Source organism: Uranotaenia lowii, chromosome 2, assembly GCF_029784155.1.
Source record: "Uranotaenia lowii strain MFRU-FL chromosome 2, ASM2978415v1, whole genome shotgun sequence".
In the NCBI taxonomy this organism is placed as follows: domain Eukaryota; kingdom Metazoa; phylum Arthropoda; class Insecta; order Diptera; family Culicidae; genus Uranotaenia; species Uranotaenia lowii.
Window position 1 is genome coordinate 273,590,361 of NC_073692.1, and position 14,206 is coordinate 273,604,566.

Here is a 14,206-nt window from a genome sequence, read left to right on the forward strand (position 1 = left end):
ACAAACCAGAACAAGCATTAAATTCATTTTAAAGTCTTTTCACTGACGCATCTGAAAAAGATCTATGTGTTTTCACTTGCCCCAATAAATGGGACAAATGTATACTTCGATATTCCTTTTTGTCAACATAACTTACATTATTTTTGAAATGAACTCACAAAACCATCGAAGCCTGAACAGATTGTTTCATTTCGATCTATTAAATTTTAAAAAATCTGCTTTTCAATTAAATGTTATTAAATCTTAAAAATATTACATAATCCTAAATAAAATCATAGATCACCACCAACAATGCTCAGAAAATTTTGAATTCAGAACATACGAATGCTTCAATTGGAATCTTTAAAATAATGGGTGAATATATCTAAACATATGTTTCCCTCATTTCAAAAACCAATCGTTTCTTTGATTCATTGGGTTAAAGTTCAAAGCAATTAATTCGCATTTTTTGCTTGAATAAAAAAAGTGCTGTTTGTGAACATTTTGGGTTGAAATGTATAAAGTCTATAACTAAAGTATCAGGCGAAATTTTTTGGAAATTATTTTGGTGAAAATAAGGATTTTAATTCAAATTGCTTCGAAGCATGAAGATGGTGAATAAAAAGCTGTTTGAAAATGGTTAATAAAAAATCTTTTCTTATGTGTTTCATTTCTTCAGCTCTAAAAAATACACCAACTACTCCAAAAATTGTCCCAATATTCAAAATTCTATTTTAAAAAAGATTGATAAGCAATGTATTCCCATAAATGAGAAACTTTTTATTTCGATTTAAACCTCAATGTGAACTCGAACAAAAATGAATAAATCTACTAAATGGAATACAGCAAATGAAACATACTTATTATCAACATACAGTTATTTATGGAACAAGTTACAAAAATTGGATTTTAAACGACCCGTTGAGTTAAAAATCTTAGGTTTAATTTTGATAGAATTAAGCGGGAAGATTTGAGTTAAGGGAAAGAAGGGAAATGGAAAGAAAACTAGGAAAAATGGAAAATGGACGCCAAGTTGAACATGGTAAGACGAAGTTTACCGGGTCTGCTAGTAAGACTATAAAAACTGGACAATGTTAATTAGGTATCTGGCAAGCTTAGGTTAGGTGACTTTTAAATTTATTCAGGCATTTCCAGAAAGAAAAATTCTTCTGCGATCCCCAATGAATTCATGATATTTTCATTATCGCATCATTACAATTTGTTGGGCTACCTGTAAGCGCCCATAGAAAAAACTCCCTTATGGAATCTGTTAATTTGTCACTCCGAAAATCGCTACAACTCCCTTATATTTTAACCAGGGATTGAAAATTAGGCTCTTTTGAGCGAGCTTCATAGCTCTTTATTTCCATAGCTCCGCTTACAAAGAAATCGACGAAGCTCCTATCGGTTTTGTCTCCGGAGCTTCGCATTGCTGAGCTCTTATTTGGAAGAAACCTTAGCTCTTTTTTTGCCTCGTGAGCCCTTTAGCTCATGCCTCCAGGGGAGCTTGAGCTTGTTGGCTCAACCGATTCAAATTCGTTAACGAGCTTGTTTTCACTGCTGCTGTTCGAGCCAACGCCTGCTTTTTTGTGCACAAGTGAAGTAACTAAAAAAAGGGCTTGTTGCCTGGATTTTTAAAATAAATGTTGGACGGTTTTAGTAAGTAGTGAAAGTTACCACTACTAGTAACTATGAAATAGTAAAATTTACAATTTTTCGGGAAATACGCCAAATGGAAGAGCTTTTTGCGAGGATTATTAAAATCAATGTGAGAGAGTTATAGTTACTAGTAAAAGTTACCAGCACTAGTAACTATGAAATAGTAAAATTTCCATTTTTTTCGGGAAAAACGCCAAATGAAAGGGCTTTTTGCGAGGATTATTAAAATCAATGTTAGAGAGTTCTAGTAACTAGTAAAAGTTACCAGCACTCGTAGCTATGAAATTGTAAAGTTTACAATTTTTCGGGAAAATCGCCAAATGAAAGAGCTTTTTGTGATGATTATTAAAATCAATGTAAGAGAGTTCTAGTTACTAGTAAAAGTTACCAGCACTAGTAACTATGAAATATTAAATTTACAAATTTTCGGGAAAACGCCAAAAGAAATGGCTTTTTGTGAGGATTATTAAAATCAATGTTAGAGAGTTTTAGTAACTAGTAAAAGTTACCAGCACTAGTTACTATGAAATAAGAAAACTTTCAAATTTTTAACACATAAACATTGATTTTAATAATCCTCGCAACAAGCCCTCTCGTTTGGCGTGAAAATTTCGAAGTTTTACTATTTCATAGTTACCAGTGCTGGTAACTTTTACCAGTAAATAGTAATTTCTAACATTGATTTTAATAATCCTCGCAACAAGCCCTTTCATTTGGCGTTTTCCCGAAAATTTTGAAATTTTACTATTTCATAGTTACTAGAGCTAGTAACTTTTTCTAGTGACTAAAACTCTCTAACATTGATTTCAATAATCCTCGCAAAAAGCCCTTTCAGTTGGCGTTTTTCCCGAAAAATGTAAATTTTACTATTTCATAGTTACTAGTGCTGGTAGCTTTAACTAGTAACTAGAACTCTCTAACATTGATTTTAATAATCCTAGCAAAAAGCCCTTTCATTTGGCGTTTTTCCCGAAAATTTGTAAATCTTACTATTTCATAGTTACTAGTGCTGGTAACTTTAACTAGTGACTAGAACTCTCTAACATTGATTTTAATAATCCTCCCAAAATGCCCTTTCATTTGGCGTTTTTCCCGAAAAAATGTAAATTTTACTATTTCATAGTTACTAGTGCTGGTAACTTTAACTAGTAACTAGAACTCTCTTACATTGATTTTAATAATCCTCGCAAAAAGCCCTTTCTTTTGGCGTTTTTCCCGAAAAAATGTAAATCTTACTATTTCATAGTTACTAGAGCTGGTAACTTTTACTAGTAACTAGAACTCTCTAACATTGATTTTAATAATCCTCGCAAAAAGCTCTTTCATTTGGCGTTTTTCCCGAAAAATTGTAAATTTTACTATTCCATAGTTACTAGTGCTGGTAACTTTTACCAGTTACAAGAAATCTTTAACATTGATTTTATTAATCCCAACAAGCCCTTCCACAGTTCCTGGTGCATAAAAAGCCGTTGGCTCACACAGCACCACAATAGCAAAGTCAATACACATCATTTGGCTCAAGTGTTACAATTTTGCTGAGCCATCAAGCTCAAGAAATTTCGGCTCCTTGAGCTAACAAACTCAAAGCAAAATGCAAAACCTTGTCTCCTAGAGCCAGAAGAGGTATGAGCTTGATTTGAGCATTTATTTGTGGGCTAGAATTGGCTCCAGCTTTCTTCGCTCTCGAGCTTCAAGAGCTTTGATGCTCAGCCGCTTGAGCAAGAGCATTTCAATCCCTGATGTTGAAACATTGTATACTGATTTTAGTAAAGCATTCGATAGGGTCGACATTCCTTTGTTACTTTTCAAGTTAGCTAAGTTTGGGTTTAATCATAGACTTTTGCAATGGATTCAGTCATATTTAACTGATAGAACACAAAGAGTACGATTTGAAGGAAGTCTGTCACAAGTTGTAAATGTATCATCAGGTGTTCCTCAAGGTTCTCATCTTGGATCGTTACTGTTAATTTTATTTGTTAACGATGTTGACTAAATCTTAAAAAATTTAAATGTTTCAATTTACGCAGACGATATGAAAATTTTTCTGGAAATACGTAAACTATCGGATATTGAAGTGTTTCAACGTGGAATAAATTGTTTTTATACCTGGTACTCAAAATGTTTACTAGAGCTTAATGTAAAAAAATGTAACTCAATATCATTTTCGAGAAAGCAACTAACTAGTCAAGTCAAGTCAAGTGAGAGACTTAGGAATCTTAATGGACTCTAAACTAACCTTTGTTGTCCATTTTAATAATATTATCTACAAGGCAAGTAATATGCTTGGTTTTATCAAAAGATTTAATCTGCAATTTAATGATCCTTACACAATAAAAACTTTGTATGTAGCTTATGTTAGCCCCCCCCCCCCCCCCTTGAATACTGCAGTGTAGTGTGGTCTCCATACCAAGAAGTTCACATAAATCGTATTGAGTCAGTACAAAAGCAATTCTTGTTGTTTGCCTTGCAAAAATTAGGCTCGACGACTTTACCTCTTCCATCATATGAATCTCGATACATGCTTATTAATTTAAATACACTGAAAAAACGAAGAGAGTTTGCAATGACCTACCTACCTACCTAAGGGTCCAGCGCCGATTGACCATAAAAGATCTCCACTGCTGGCGATCCGGAGCCAGCGTCTTCACTTGCAGCCAGCCAAGGTTCTCGTCAACTGTGCGGATTTCAGCGGCTAGACTTCACCGCCACGAGCTTTTGGGCCTGCCTCTTCTTCGATGCCCATCTGGATTCCAGTCAAGCGCCTCTCTGCAAATCTCATTTTAATCTCTTCGCAGCGTGTGCCCAATCCATCTCCACTTACGTTCCCGAATCTCGATTTCTAGCGCCTTTTGATGACACCGGCGATGAAGTTCATCGTTTGAGATTCAGTTGCCAGGCCACCAAGCGCGGATGATGTTCCGCAGGCAGCGATTCACAAAAACTTGCAGTTTTCGCGTCGTCACCGCATATGTGCACCAAGTTTCACACCCGTACAGCAATACGGATTTAACGTTTGAGTTGAAGATTCGGATCTTAGTTCGTAGAGGGATCTGGCGTGACCGCCAGATGTTTCGGAGACTCGCAAACGCAAATCGGGCTTTTCTGATCCGGGTTTCGATGTCCTTCTTGGTACCACCATCAGGCGTAATCTGGCTACCAAGATACTGGAAGCACTCCACTTTCTCAACCTGTTGTCCAGCTACCACGAAATTGGAACGATTTTCTGTATTGATTTCCATCGACTTGGTCTTTCCGACATTGATTTTGAGACCTGCTGCCTTGGAGCTTTCGGTGAGGTCGTCGAGTTTGCTCTGCATGTCTTGTTGTGTTTGGGCGAGCAAAACAATATCGTCTGCCAGGTCAAGGTCGTTCACATGCTCCATGGTTGAAGGATTCCACGGCTATTCTCGGTTTGGTCTACAGTCAATCGATCCAGTCAAGATCTCATCCTGGATCCTGTTCAGGATCACTTTGCACAGTACTTTAAGGGTTGTACAGATCAAAGTTATGCCACGCCAGTTACCGCACTCTGTTAGGTCTCCTTTCTTTGGGACCTTTACGAGGATACCCTGCATCCAGTCGGCCGGGAATGTTGCAGTATCCCAAATGTCAGCGGAAAGACGGTGCAACATTTGTGCTGACAAGGCAGGGTCGGCTTTGAGCATTTCAGCAGGAATGCAATCGATACCAGGCGCTTTGTTGGATTTCATGTCCTTGATTGCCGCTTCTATTTCAGCCAGCGAGGGCGCTTCCGAGTTGACGCCATTAATGCGACTTACTGTGGGCGCCTCGAGCTGCGGGTTCTGTTGGCCATTGCTATTTGTAACTCGGAAAAGTTGATCAAAATGCTCAGTCCAACGCTTGAGCTGATCTGTTCAATCTGTCAGCAGCTGACCTGCTCGGTCTTTCAGCGGCATTCTTGCATTAGTCCTTGCACCACTAAGGCGGCGAGAAATATCATATAATATAATCGGATATCTCCAATGGCGGCGGCTCTTTCTCCCTCTTCGGCTAGGGAGTTTGTCCAGGCTCTCTTGTCTCGTCTACAAGCTCGTTTAACTGCCTTTTCCAGGTCTGCATATCGTAAGCGGGCGGCTGCTTTGGCTGACCCGGTACATGCCTGCTCAATTCCGACTTTCGCCTTTCTCCGATTATCGATCATCCTCTAGGTTTCATCCGACATCCATTCACTTCGTCTTCCACAAACTTTACCGAGAGTACCATGGCTCGTCGTGATAAAGGCATTCTTGATTCCACACCACTGTTCTTCGACTGTTCCGTCTGTCGGCAGCTCTGAGGCTCGGGATTCTAGCTGTTCAACGTATGCCCTTTTCACCTCTGGATTCTCCAACCGGCGGACGTCGTATAGACACCCGACTTTCTCCTCGCGCCGTTGGACACGCGCAACTCTCAGTCGTATCTCGCCAAGGACGAGGTGATAATCAGATGCAATGTCTGCGCTTCGTTTGTTGCGGACATCAAGAAGGCTCCTTCTCCATTTTCGACTGATGCAGATGTGGTCAATTTGATTTTCTGTTCGGCCATCTCGGGATACCCAAGTGACCTTATGTGCTGGTCGATGGGGGAAGTGCGGTCCACCGATCACCATGTTGTTGTTGCCACAAAATTCTACAAACAGCTCTCCGTTATCGCTCATCTGTCCTAGACCATGGCGCCCCATGATGCGCTCAAAGTCCTGATTATCGGAGCCAATCTTTGCGTTGAAGTCGCCTAAGTGGATTTGAATGTCACCCTTCGGAATTCTCTCAACCACGCTGTTCAATTGACTGTAAAACTGCTCTTTCTCCTGCAAATCGGCAACGTCAGTTGGCGCATAACACTGGACCATTGTAAGGTTTCTAACCCGTATTCTGAATCTGGCTACGATTATTCTTTCGGTTATCGGTTCCCATCTTTTGAGGGCCGCATGGGCCTGCGGGCTTAACAGGAAACCAACTCCTCGTTCCCGAGTAGCATGTTCTCCTCGTATGCCAGAGTAAAGCAGTACTTGCCCGGACTGTGTCTTGTGTTCTCCAGTGTTAGGCCAACGGACTTCGCTCAGTCCCACTATCTCTAGCTTGAGGCGGCTAGCTTCTCTAGCAAGTTGAGCCATCTTTCCTGGCTGGGCAAGGGTCAAAACATTCCGAGTTCCCATTCTAGTCCGTGTTTTCATGCTAAAAGTCGTTGCCAAAGTTCCAATTCGGTTATTTCTTCTCTCAGTTTCTGTAACAATACATCGGGAGCAGTAGGTTGTTAGCCTAAAGTCCCTGTCCCGCGATGGGGCTGCCATCTTGGACTTAGCTGGCGGGAGCCGCATTGCATAAATTCAGCCGCTTGCTGCAAGACAGACGCTGTTTGAGCCGTTTGACCTGGAGAACATACGCTCGGTTGTTGTTGCACGCCGCCCCTGACCTGGGGAATAGACGCGTGCGGCCACCTTCTCAGTCTGCATGCGACCAAAGCATCCACCGGGGTTGGGTACCCGATCTCCGCTTAGGTTACTCGCATCCCAGCCGGTACCACGGGGAGGTAGAGATAGGAGTTGTGAATAAGAGGTGATGTGACCACTATGGGGTCTCGTGTTGCACATTATCCACCGTTTACCAGCCAGTTTGCAATGATAGTCTTCATAAATGATACTGTAGCTCAAAAAGTGAATGCTCCTGAAATTTTAGAAAATCTTAACTTTTATGCTCCCACTAGATCTTTTAGAAACCGGAATTTATTTTTCATCAATAGTCACAGAACAAATTATGCCAAAAATGTACCTATTAACAGAATGATGTCATGCTATAATATGTATTATGAAAATGTAGATGTGACAATGAACAGAAGTAAACTTAAAAAACAATTCTTCCGGATAAATTAGACTTAGTTTATAACTAGTTATAAACGTATTTGTAAATGAAACGGTCTACAACTGATTGACGACAATAAATAAATAAATAAATAAATAAATAGAAAAAATAACGAGTTCAATGGAATTGATTTATGATATTTTCATCACTGAATCCTAGTGCATAAATATATGACAAACCAGAGAAAATATGCATAAAGAATAAAACTCAATATCAATATTCATCCAAATAAAACCGTTTTATGGAAATTTCGATGGGAGAGGCGGTTGACAAAAGAAGAAATTTTTATTTGTTCCAGTATGATTCATCCCAAAAAAATATGATGAGAATCGAACTCACTGCAACATCTCATCTAGGCTTGTCAGTACGATATCTTACCCAATGCACCATCTGAATCGGTTAGCATTTATTTGATTGTTTTCATCCTGCTTTGTCTTGTGATGGGATATATATTATGTGATTTTTTTCAGATATATGCAATGGGAGAACAATGCCAGTTATTAGAAATCATGTTAATGCCGGTCCGGCATAGAATCTCGCATCGATAATTCCATATACAAGGAAGCTCATCATTGTAGTAGAGCCTGATTTGTGTGTTCAAAATAAGAATTTTAACATTTTTCTTTCTCAATCAATCATAAACTTTCTCCAGCACCTACTGCACCTAATGATAGAGAAATTGTATTGAAATTAATGAAAGATTACAATTTTTTTTTAGCTTTGATGAGTTATGACATTAACAAAGTAAACCTCAAAATAACAACTTCAAACCTGTTGAATTGCTTTTTTTTTCGAATTAAAATGATGTTATTTAGCTGCATCGAAAATTGCTCTACTCATTTGCAAAAGGTTATGCTTTCGAGAGTTCTTTCGATCAAAAATGTTTATTAGACTAGTTCACTTTTAACTTTTTCTCTTAGTATTGCTGTCAAATTTGAGATCTTTGGTACAAATCTCTCTTCTGCGCAACGAGTTTGTATTACTCCTTTTTACAAAAAATGGATTGTTTTACTTCTGAATAGTAGGTTATACCTAATTCTTCTTTTTTTAAGCTCTTAAAAGCTGTTCGGGTCAATATGACCAGATGTGCACATTTCGAACATCTTTATCATCATCCCAATACACTGATGAACTGGTAATTGTGACAGACCAAATAAGTTTATGAAAATAATGATCAAGCTAACGACGAAAAATTAAAATTTGAGTTTTGAAAATCGGTTCATTGGGAAATAAAATACAGCTAAGCAAAGCCTAAATTGGATGCCGTTTTTTTAAGCAGGATTTTTTTCTACCGGAAAATCTGTGATAGCGGTCAAAACCCAACATATCTATATTTTGTCGGATAGATGGATTTTTGACGATTTCAAACAATAATGAAACCGTTAAATACAGAAAAGCTGTCAAAAGGTATGAGAGTTTGAAAATTTATTTTTCGGACTTTTTACTTTCTGAACCAGTTTCTGATAACCTGGTAATAGATATCGATTTGGTTTTGAAATGTTGAGTAATAAGATTAAATTACCTACACAATGAATATAACATCATCAAAATCGGTTTACATTTACAGACAGGAGAATGAAATCAAACTACAACTCTAATTTCCCCGAAACGGATATTTAGCGAACGGCTTTGGAAGGTTAAATTTATTATTCAACTTTGTCGAAGACAGCAGAATGCTAAATGTAGCGAGAATATAGTTATAACATCCCAAGTAGAGCTTTTATTTTTTGAATAAAATGAATCTAGAAACACTGCCTGATTTTCCATAATTTTTTTTTTTCAAAAACATTGTTTTCAGTGCCAAATTTACCATTGAATGTAGTCTGCAATTTACTAAGTTCAAAAATGCTGTAAACTAGTGTTATTTAAAGGTGTTGCATAATTTTGGGAACAAAAATTTCAAAACATTTCTTAAAAATATTTTAATGCAATTTTATTGTTTTGCTTATATTAGGATTATTATGATTTGATTGAAAAAAAAATTGTTTTTTTCACTTGGATGAGTGTGTGTACAAATTATTTTAAAAAACTGAATGCTTGAAAAAAACCTCTTCTCAGAATTCTAAATTATACGATGATACCTACTTCTTTTGTTATTTTTCCATTTCTTGTGCACGTGTATGTATTGTGTCATCCATTGACTAAACCATAATAATTTCTTAAAAGAAATATATTCACGAAGCATGTCGTTTTTATGTTTGATCAGTACACTACATTGATAGCCGCCTAATATAAACGGTTAGGTCTGAGTGGACATTAGAGTGCTCGTTTTATTTATAACACTAGTGGGGATTTTTTTTTTATTATCTGACAATTTGCGCCGGGGGTCTTCAGATTTTCCCCAAAATTGAAAATTTGGTTCATTTTTACGACTTAAAAACACATGTATTTTTTCAGATTTCTAACATTTTTATTTTTTGAGTTAGCTTCGGTTAGATTTTTTTGTAAATAAAAAATAACCATTTTTCAAAGCTACATAACTCTGTTGTTTCTCAACGGAAATTATAAAATAGCACATCAAAATGCATTGAAATTTTATCAGCTTTCCAAATAGAATAGTTGAAAAAAATTAAATAATGACCTTCAACATGAAAAGTTATAAATAAACTTTAAATGGCGTCTAAAAGTACCGTCTGCACCACCGAATATTTTGCAAAAAATACCATTGTGTAGCTCGATTCATGATGCAACTTTCATCTCAAGACACCAAAGTGGGCCATTAACACCTTGAAGAGTTATGAAAGAAATAATGACAATAAATCTCTTTTTTTGCATCGAAAACAAACAATGGTGGAACAACTACACTCACATATGTTGATAGCAAGCACTTCTAACAACATGGAAACAATAGAACTTACCAAAGCAGGTAAAAAACACTACTTTTTCCTGCTTTGTAGAGTGTTTGCAGCAAAACTGACTTTAAATTTTAACCAAAATTCTGAGTATCGTATTGTTTAAGTGATATAACTAATCATGGGAATGTTGCTTTTACAACCTGGTCATATACTATATAACTTATTAATGTTTCGATCAAAGATCATTGTGAAGCATAATCAATGTCAATAGTAGAAGGTTCAGTCCCTATGTTTGGGATCACAAAAATGTGATTAAAAAAATTAAATATAGACGTGCTTTACATAGTTTTTATATCGGGAGCTAAGCACTGGACACCAAAATCCTTTCCCATTGATCAAAACAGTATGAGAAAGTGGCACAAATGTTGTAGAAATAATCAAAGAGCTCAGTATGGCCAGCCCAGGCTGTAAAATGATGAAAATATGATACTTTTCCGTATTCGTTTTCTACATTCGCCCAGTTTAGAGGTTTACCATACTAAAACGAACATAATTCGTCGTCAGTGTTTTGCTACCTCGATCGCTCATACATGAATCTTCAGTGTTCCACCGTCCATTTTAAATCGAATCTGGGGAATCACGGATGCAAAACTTAGCGCATAAACTTCTGAAAATGACAGTAAAATGTGCATAACTTGTTGTGACCTGGTGCAAAACTGGGTATAAATGAATACGTTATTAGATTTTTGGATATAACATAAAGTCAGTTAAGCTGCAACAATCTACCGCCCCTTCTTTCATAACAGTCCCATGTACAAAAATAAGCAAGCGAGACAATCAGCTTTTTCTGATTTGGAATATGTATTTTTAAATTATGATCACCACTTTCAGCATAAACGAAAATCGTTTTTAGGTTGTCATAATAAATCGTTAGGCCTGAAATTTTCAAATTGGGTTTATGGTAAGGTCGAGAGCACCATTTTTTATTCATTATGGGACTGTTAATCGACCATATTTGAAACCTTTTTCGAATCTACTAGCGTAACAGTCCCATACAAAATATATTTTTCTCACCAAGCTACTTTCTAAGACTTAAATTTGATCATTTTTGAACTTCTAAATGCAATTGTCAGAAAAAGAAACAAACTTTTGCAAAAAAAATATCATGAATTCCACATTGTAAGTTGAATCTTTTTACGATTTTTGATTACATCCGATAGTTTTTCGCTCAGGAAGTCATTCCTAAGAAAGTCAGACCTGCCTTCGAAAACTAGTGTGCATCATTTGACAACAAGTGAGTTAAAAAAATGTTTAAATGATTCAAAGCAATAAACCGAAGACTATTTCGCCGAAAGAAACATTGAAAAGTAACCAAATCCGTGGTATTTCACATATAGGACTGTTATTCAGGTATATTTCATATAGGACAGCCACGAATTGATATTTTTTTCGAATTTTCTAAAACAAAACCTCTTTTTTAGTCTTTTATGTTGAAGCCTTATGTTGACCTAAAATGACGAAAATTCATACGGGACTGTTATGCGAGTAAGGGCAGTCTGAAAAGGACGAAAAAATAGTGTTTTTTACCAGCTTTGATAAGTTCTTTTGTTTCCATGTTGTTAGAAGTGCTTGCTATCTCCATATGTGAGTGCAGTTGTTCGACCATTGTTTATTTTCGATGCAAAAAAAGAGATTTATTGTCATTATTTCTTTCATAACTCTTCAAGGTGTTAATGGCCCACTTTGGTGTCTTCAGATGAAAGTTGCATCATGAATTGAGCTACACAATGGTATTTTTTGCAAAATATTCGGTGGTGCAGACGGTACTTTTAGACGCCATTTAAAGTTTATTTACAACTTTTCATGTTGAAGGTCATTATTTAATTTTTTTCAACTATTCTATTTGGAAAGCTGATAAAATTTCAATGCATTTTGATGTGCTATTTTATAATTTCCGTTGAGAAACAACAGAGTTATGTAGCTTTGAAAAATGGTTGTTTTTTATTTACAAAAAAATCTAACCGAAGCTAACTCGAAAAATAAAAATGTTAGAAATCTGAAAAAATACATGTGTTTTTAAGTCGCAAAAATGAACCAAATTTTCAATTTTGGGGAAAATCTGAAGACCTCCGGCGCAAACCCGTCAGATAATAAAAAAAAATCCCCTAGTATCAACGCTTTTTTCTGATGTTTTTAATTTAAAAAAAAAACGATTCTGTTTTCAATAAATTGCACATTCTACTGGGATATAAAACCAGCTTTTTGTCATTGATGTATAAATTTTAAATGCATTGAATAAAATAAAATCTTTTTTCAGACACAAGCACGCTAACAATGCACCCTAAAGAAAGCCCAAAAATTGGGTTGATGTTCCGTTAGCTAGGAGGCGGTTTGCCCAAAATGAACAGTGAAAGTGTTTCTCCCAAAATTGTCAAGATGCGTGGGCGTAGTTCACGAGCAGCTCAAGATAAAACTAAATACTAAAGATGGTCAAACCGTCAGTTAGTTTACATCGACCGATCAGACAGAATGGTGAAATCCAAAATTTTCCTTGCGTGTTTGCTGCTCACAACGTATCTTGGCCAGTCGGTAACGAAACTCAAAATGTCTGACCAGATTATTTACAAATATGATCGATTCTGTATTATCTATTCTAGCGGAGTCAAAACATTCTGGCAGCCTACAACGCTTGTCGTGGGGAATATGGTGTAGATAACGAAACGTATAATGCCATCAGAAGTGGAGACTTTTCAATCAGATCGCCATTGATCGAGGTAAAAAAAGTTGTGAACGAATATTGTTAAACATCAATAAGTGATTTTTCCTTCTAGTGTTTTGGTGAGTGCATTGTGAAGAGAGCTGGCTTTATGAACGATGATCTTAGTTTCAACCAAGATACGATCCAGAAATTCGTAAGCCGTTTCATAAGGCCGAAATATTCTGCAGCAGTTTATGAAAAATGTACCAAGGATGTGGTTCCCATACTATGTAGCACGGCATTCGATGTGTATCAGTGCATCTACGAGAATGCTGTTGCCAAATGGGGTCAAACGAGAAGAGGATGAGAGCTGAATAGGTGGTGAAAATAAATTATCATTCCATTATGAACTATTCAACAAATGTGCATTTTCAATCATTTGAGAAACATCATTTTTAACAGCTGTACTTATTTTTTAGAACAATAATTCTCTATTCTAGAATGATATAATCAACACAATCTGGAAGGTCCTATAACAGTTTATGTAAAAGCACAAGTAAGGAAATGCTAGCAATAAAATGTCTATAAATTAAGACCTAAATCACATAAGAAGACAAGACAGAACATATTTTGATTATTTTCAGGTACATATTTTAAAATGTCATTACAATATCGAGTCGCAATCTGAGACTTAAGGTATAGTGTTTGAAATTTAACGTGTTTAAACAGTTTTTTTTTAAACTGTAGTAGAGTATACTCACTGACTAATTTGCAAATAACAGGATGGCAACGTGAAAGTGAAATACTTTGTATGGCATCCCGAATTGAGTACATCCTTAACGTGGAACGAGTTCTCCGAGTTCAGAGTGTAGTAGAGTCGAATAATCATGGGGTCTGTTTAACAGAATGAGTTTGAACTTATCAAGAGTGATTTGAGTGGAACATTAGACTTTGTTTATTTGAAAAATATCGCAACAGTTATTGTATAAATCGTTTTAATGATTTCTATCAATATTTCAATATTTTAATTAACGAACAAATGTAACTGTTAACTTGTTTGTTTATTTACAGATGTTTCGTCTTAACGCAATCAGATCAGAAGGCGATGAAAACTGATACGATTTTTTTTACTCCAGAAAACATTCTTCAAAAATTATAATAAGTAGTGATAGAAAATTTAAAATCGAAAATTCACCTTACTGAAGAGCAATATGGCA

General features: G+C 36.3%; 1 protein-coding gene across 1 annotated transcript; it reads left to right on the plus strand.

Annotated features, from left to right (window-relative positions):
* Nucleotides 1-12,743: 12,743 nt before the first annotated feature.
* On the plus strand, nt 12,744-13,376 carry LOC129748307 (general odorant-binding protein 56d-like). Its single transcript, XM_055742855.1, has 3 exons — nt 12,744-12,880; nt 12,949-13,065; nt 13,123-13,376. Exons 1-3 carry the CDS (start codon nt 12,821-12,823, stop codon nt 13,354-13,356), a joined length of 411 nt encoding a protein of 136 aa, XP_055598830.1. The 5' UTR covers nt 12,744-12,820; the 3' UTR covers nt 13,357-13,376.
* The last annotated feature ends 830 nt before the right edge of the window (nt 13,377-14,206 follow it).

Bases quoted from the DNA above. Each gene is read 5' to 3' on its own strand.
- LOC129748307 (XM_055742855.1), top strand. From the start codon at position 12,821: ATGGTGAAATCCAAAATTTTCCTTGCGTGTTTGCTGCTCACAACGTAT. The intron at 12,881-12,948 runs GTAACGAAACTC...TATCTATTCTAG, and splicing joins CAACGTATCTTGGCCAGTCG to CGGAGTCAAAACATTCTGGC. The intron at 13,066-13,122 runs GTAAAAAAAGTT...TTTTCCTTCTAG, and splicing joins TCAGATCGCCATTGATCGAG to TGTTTTGGTGAGTGCATTGT.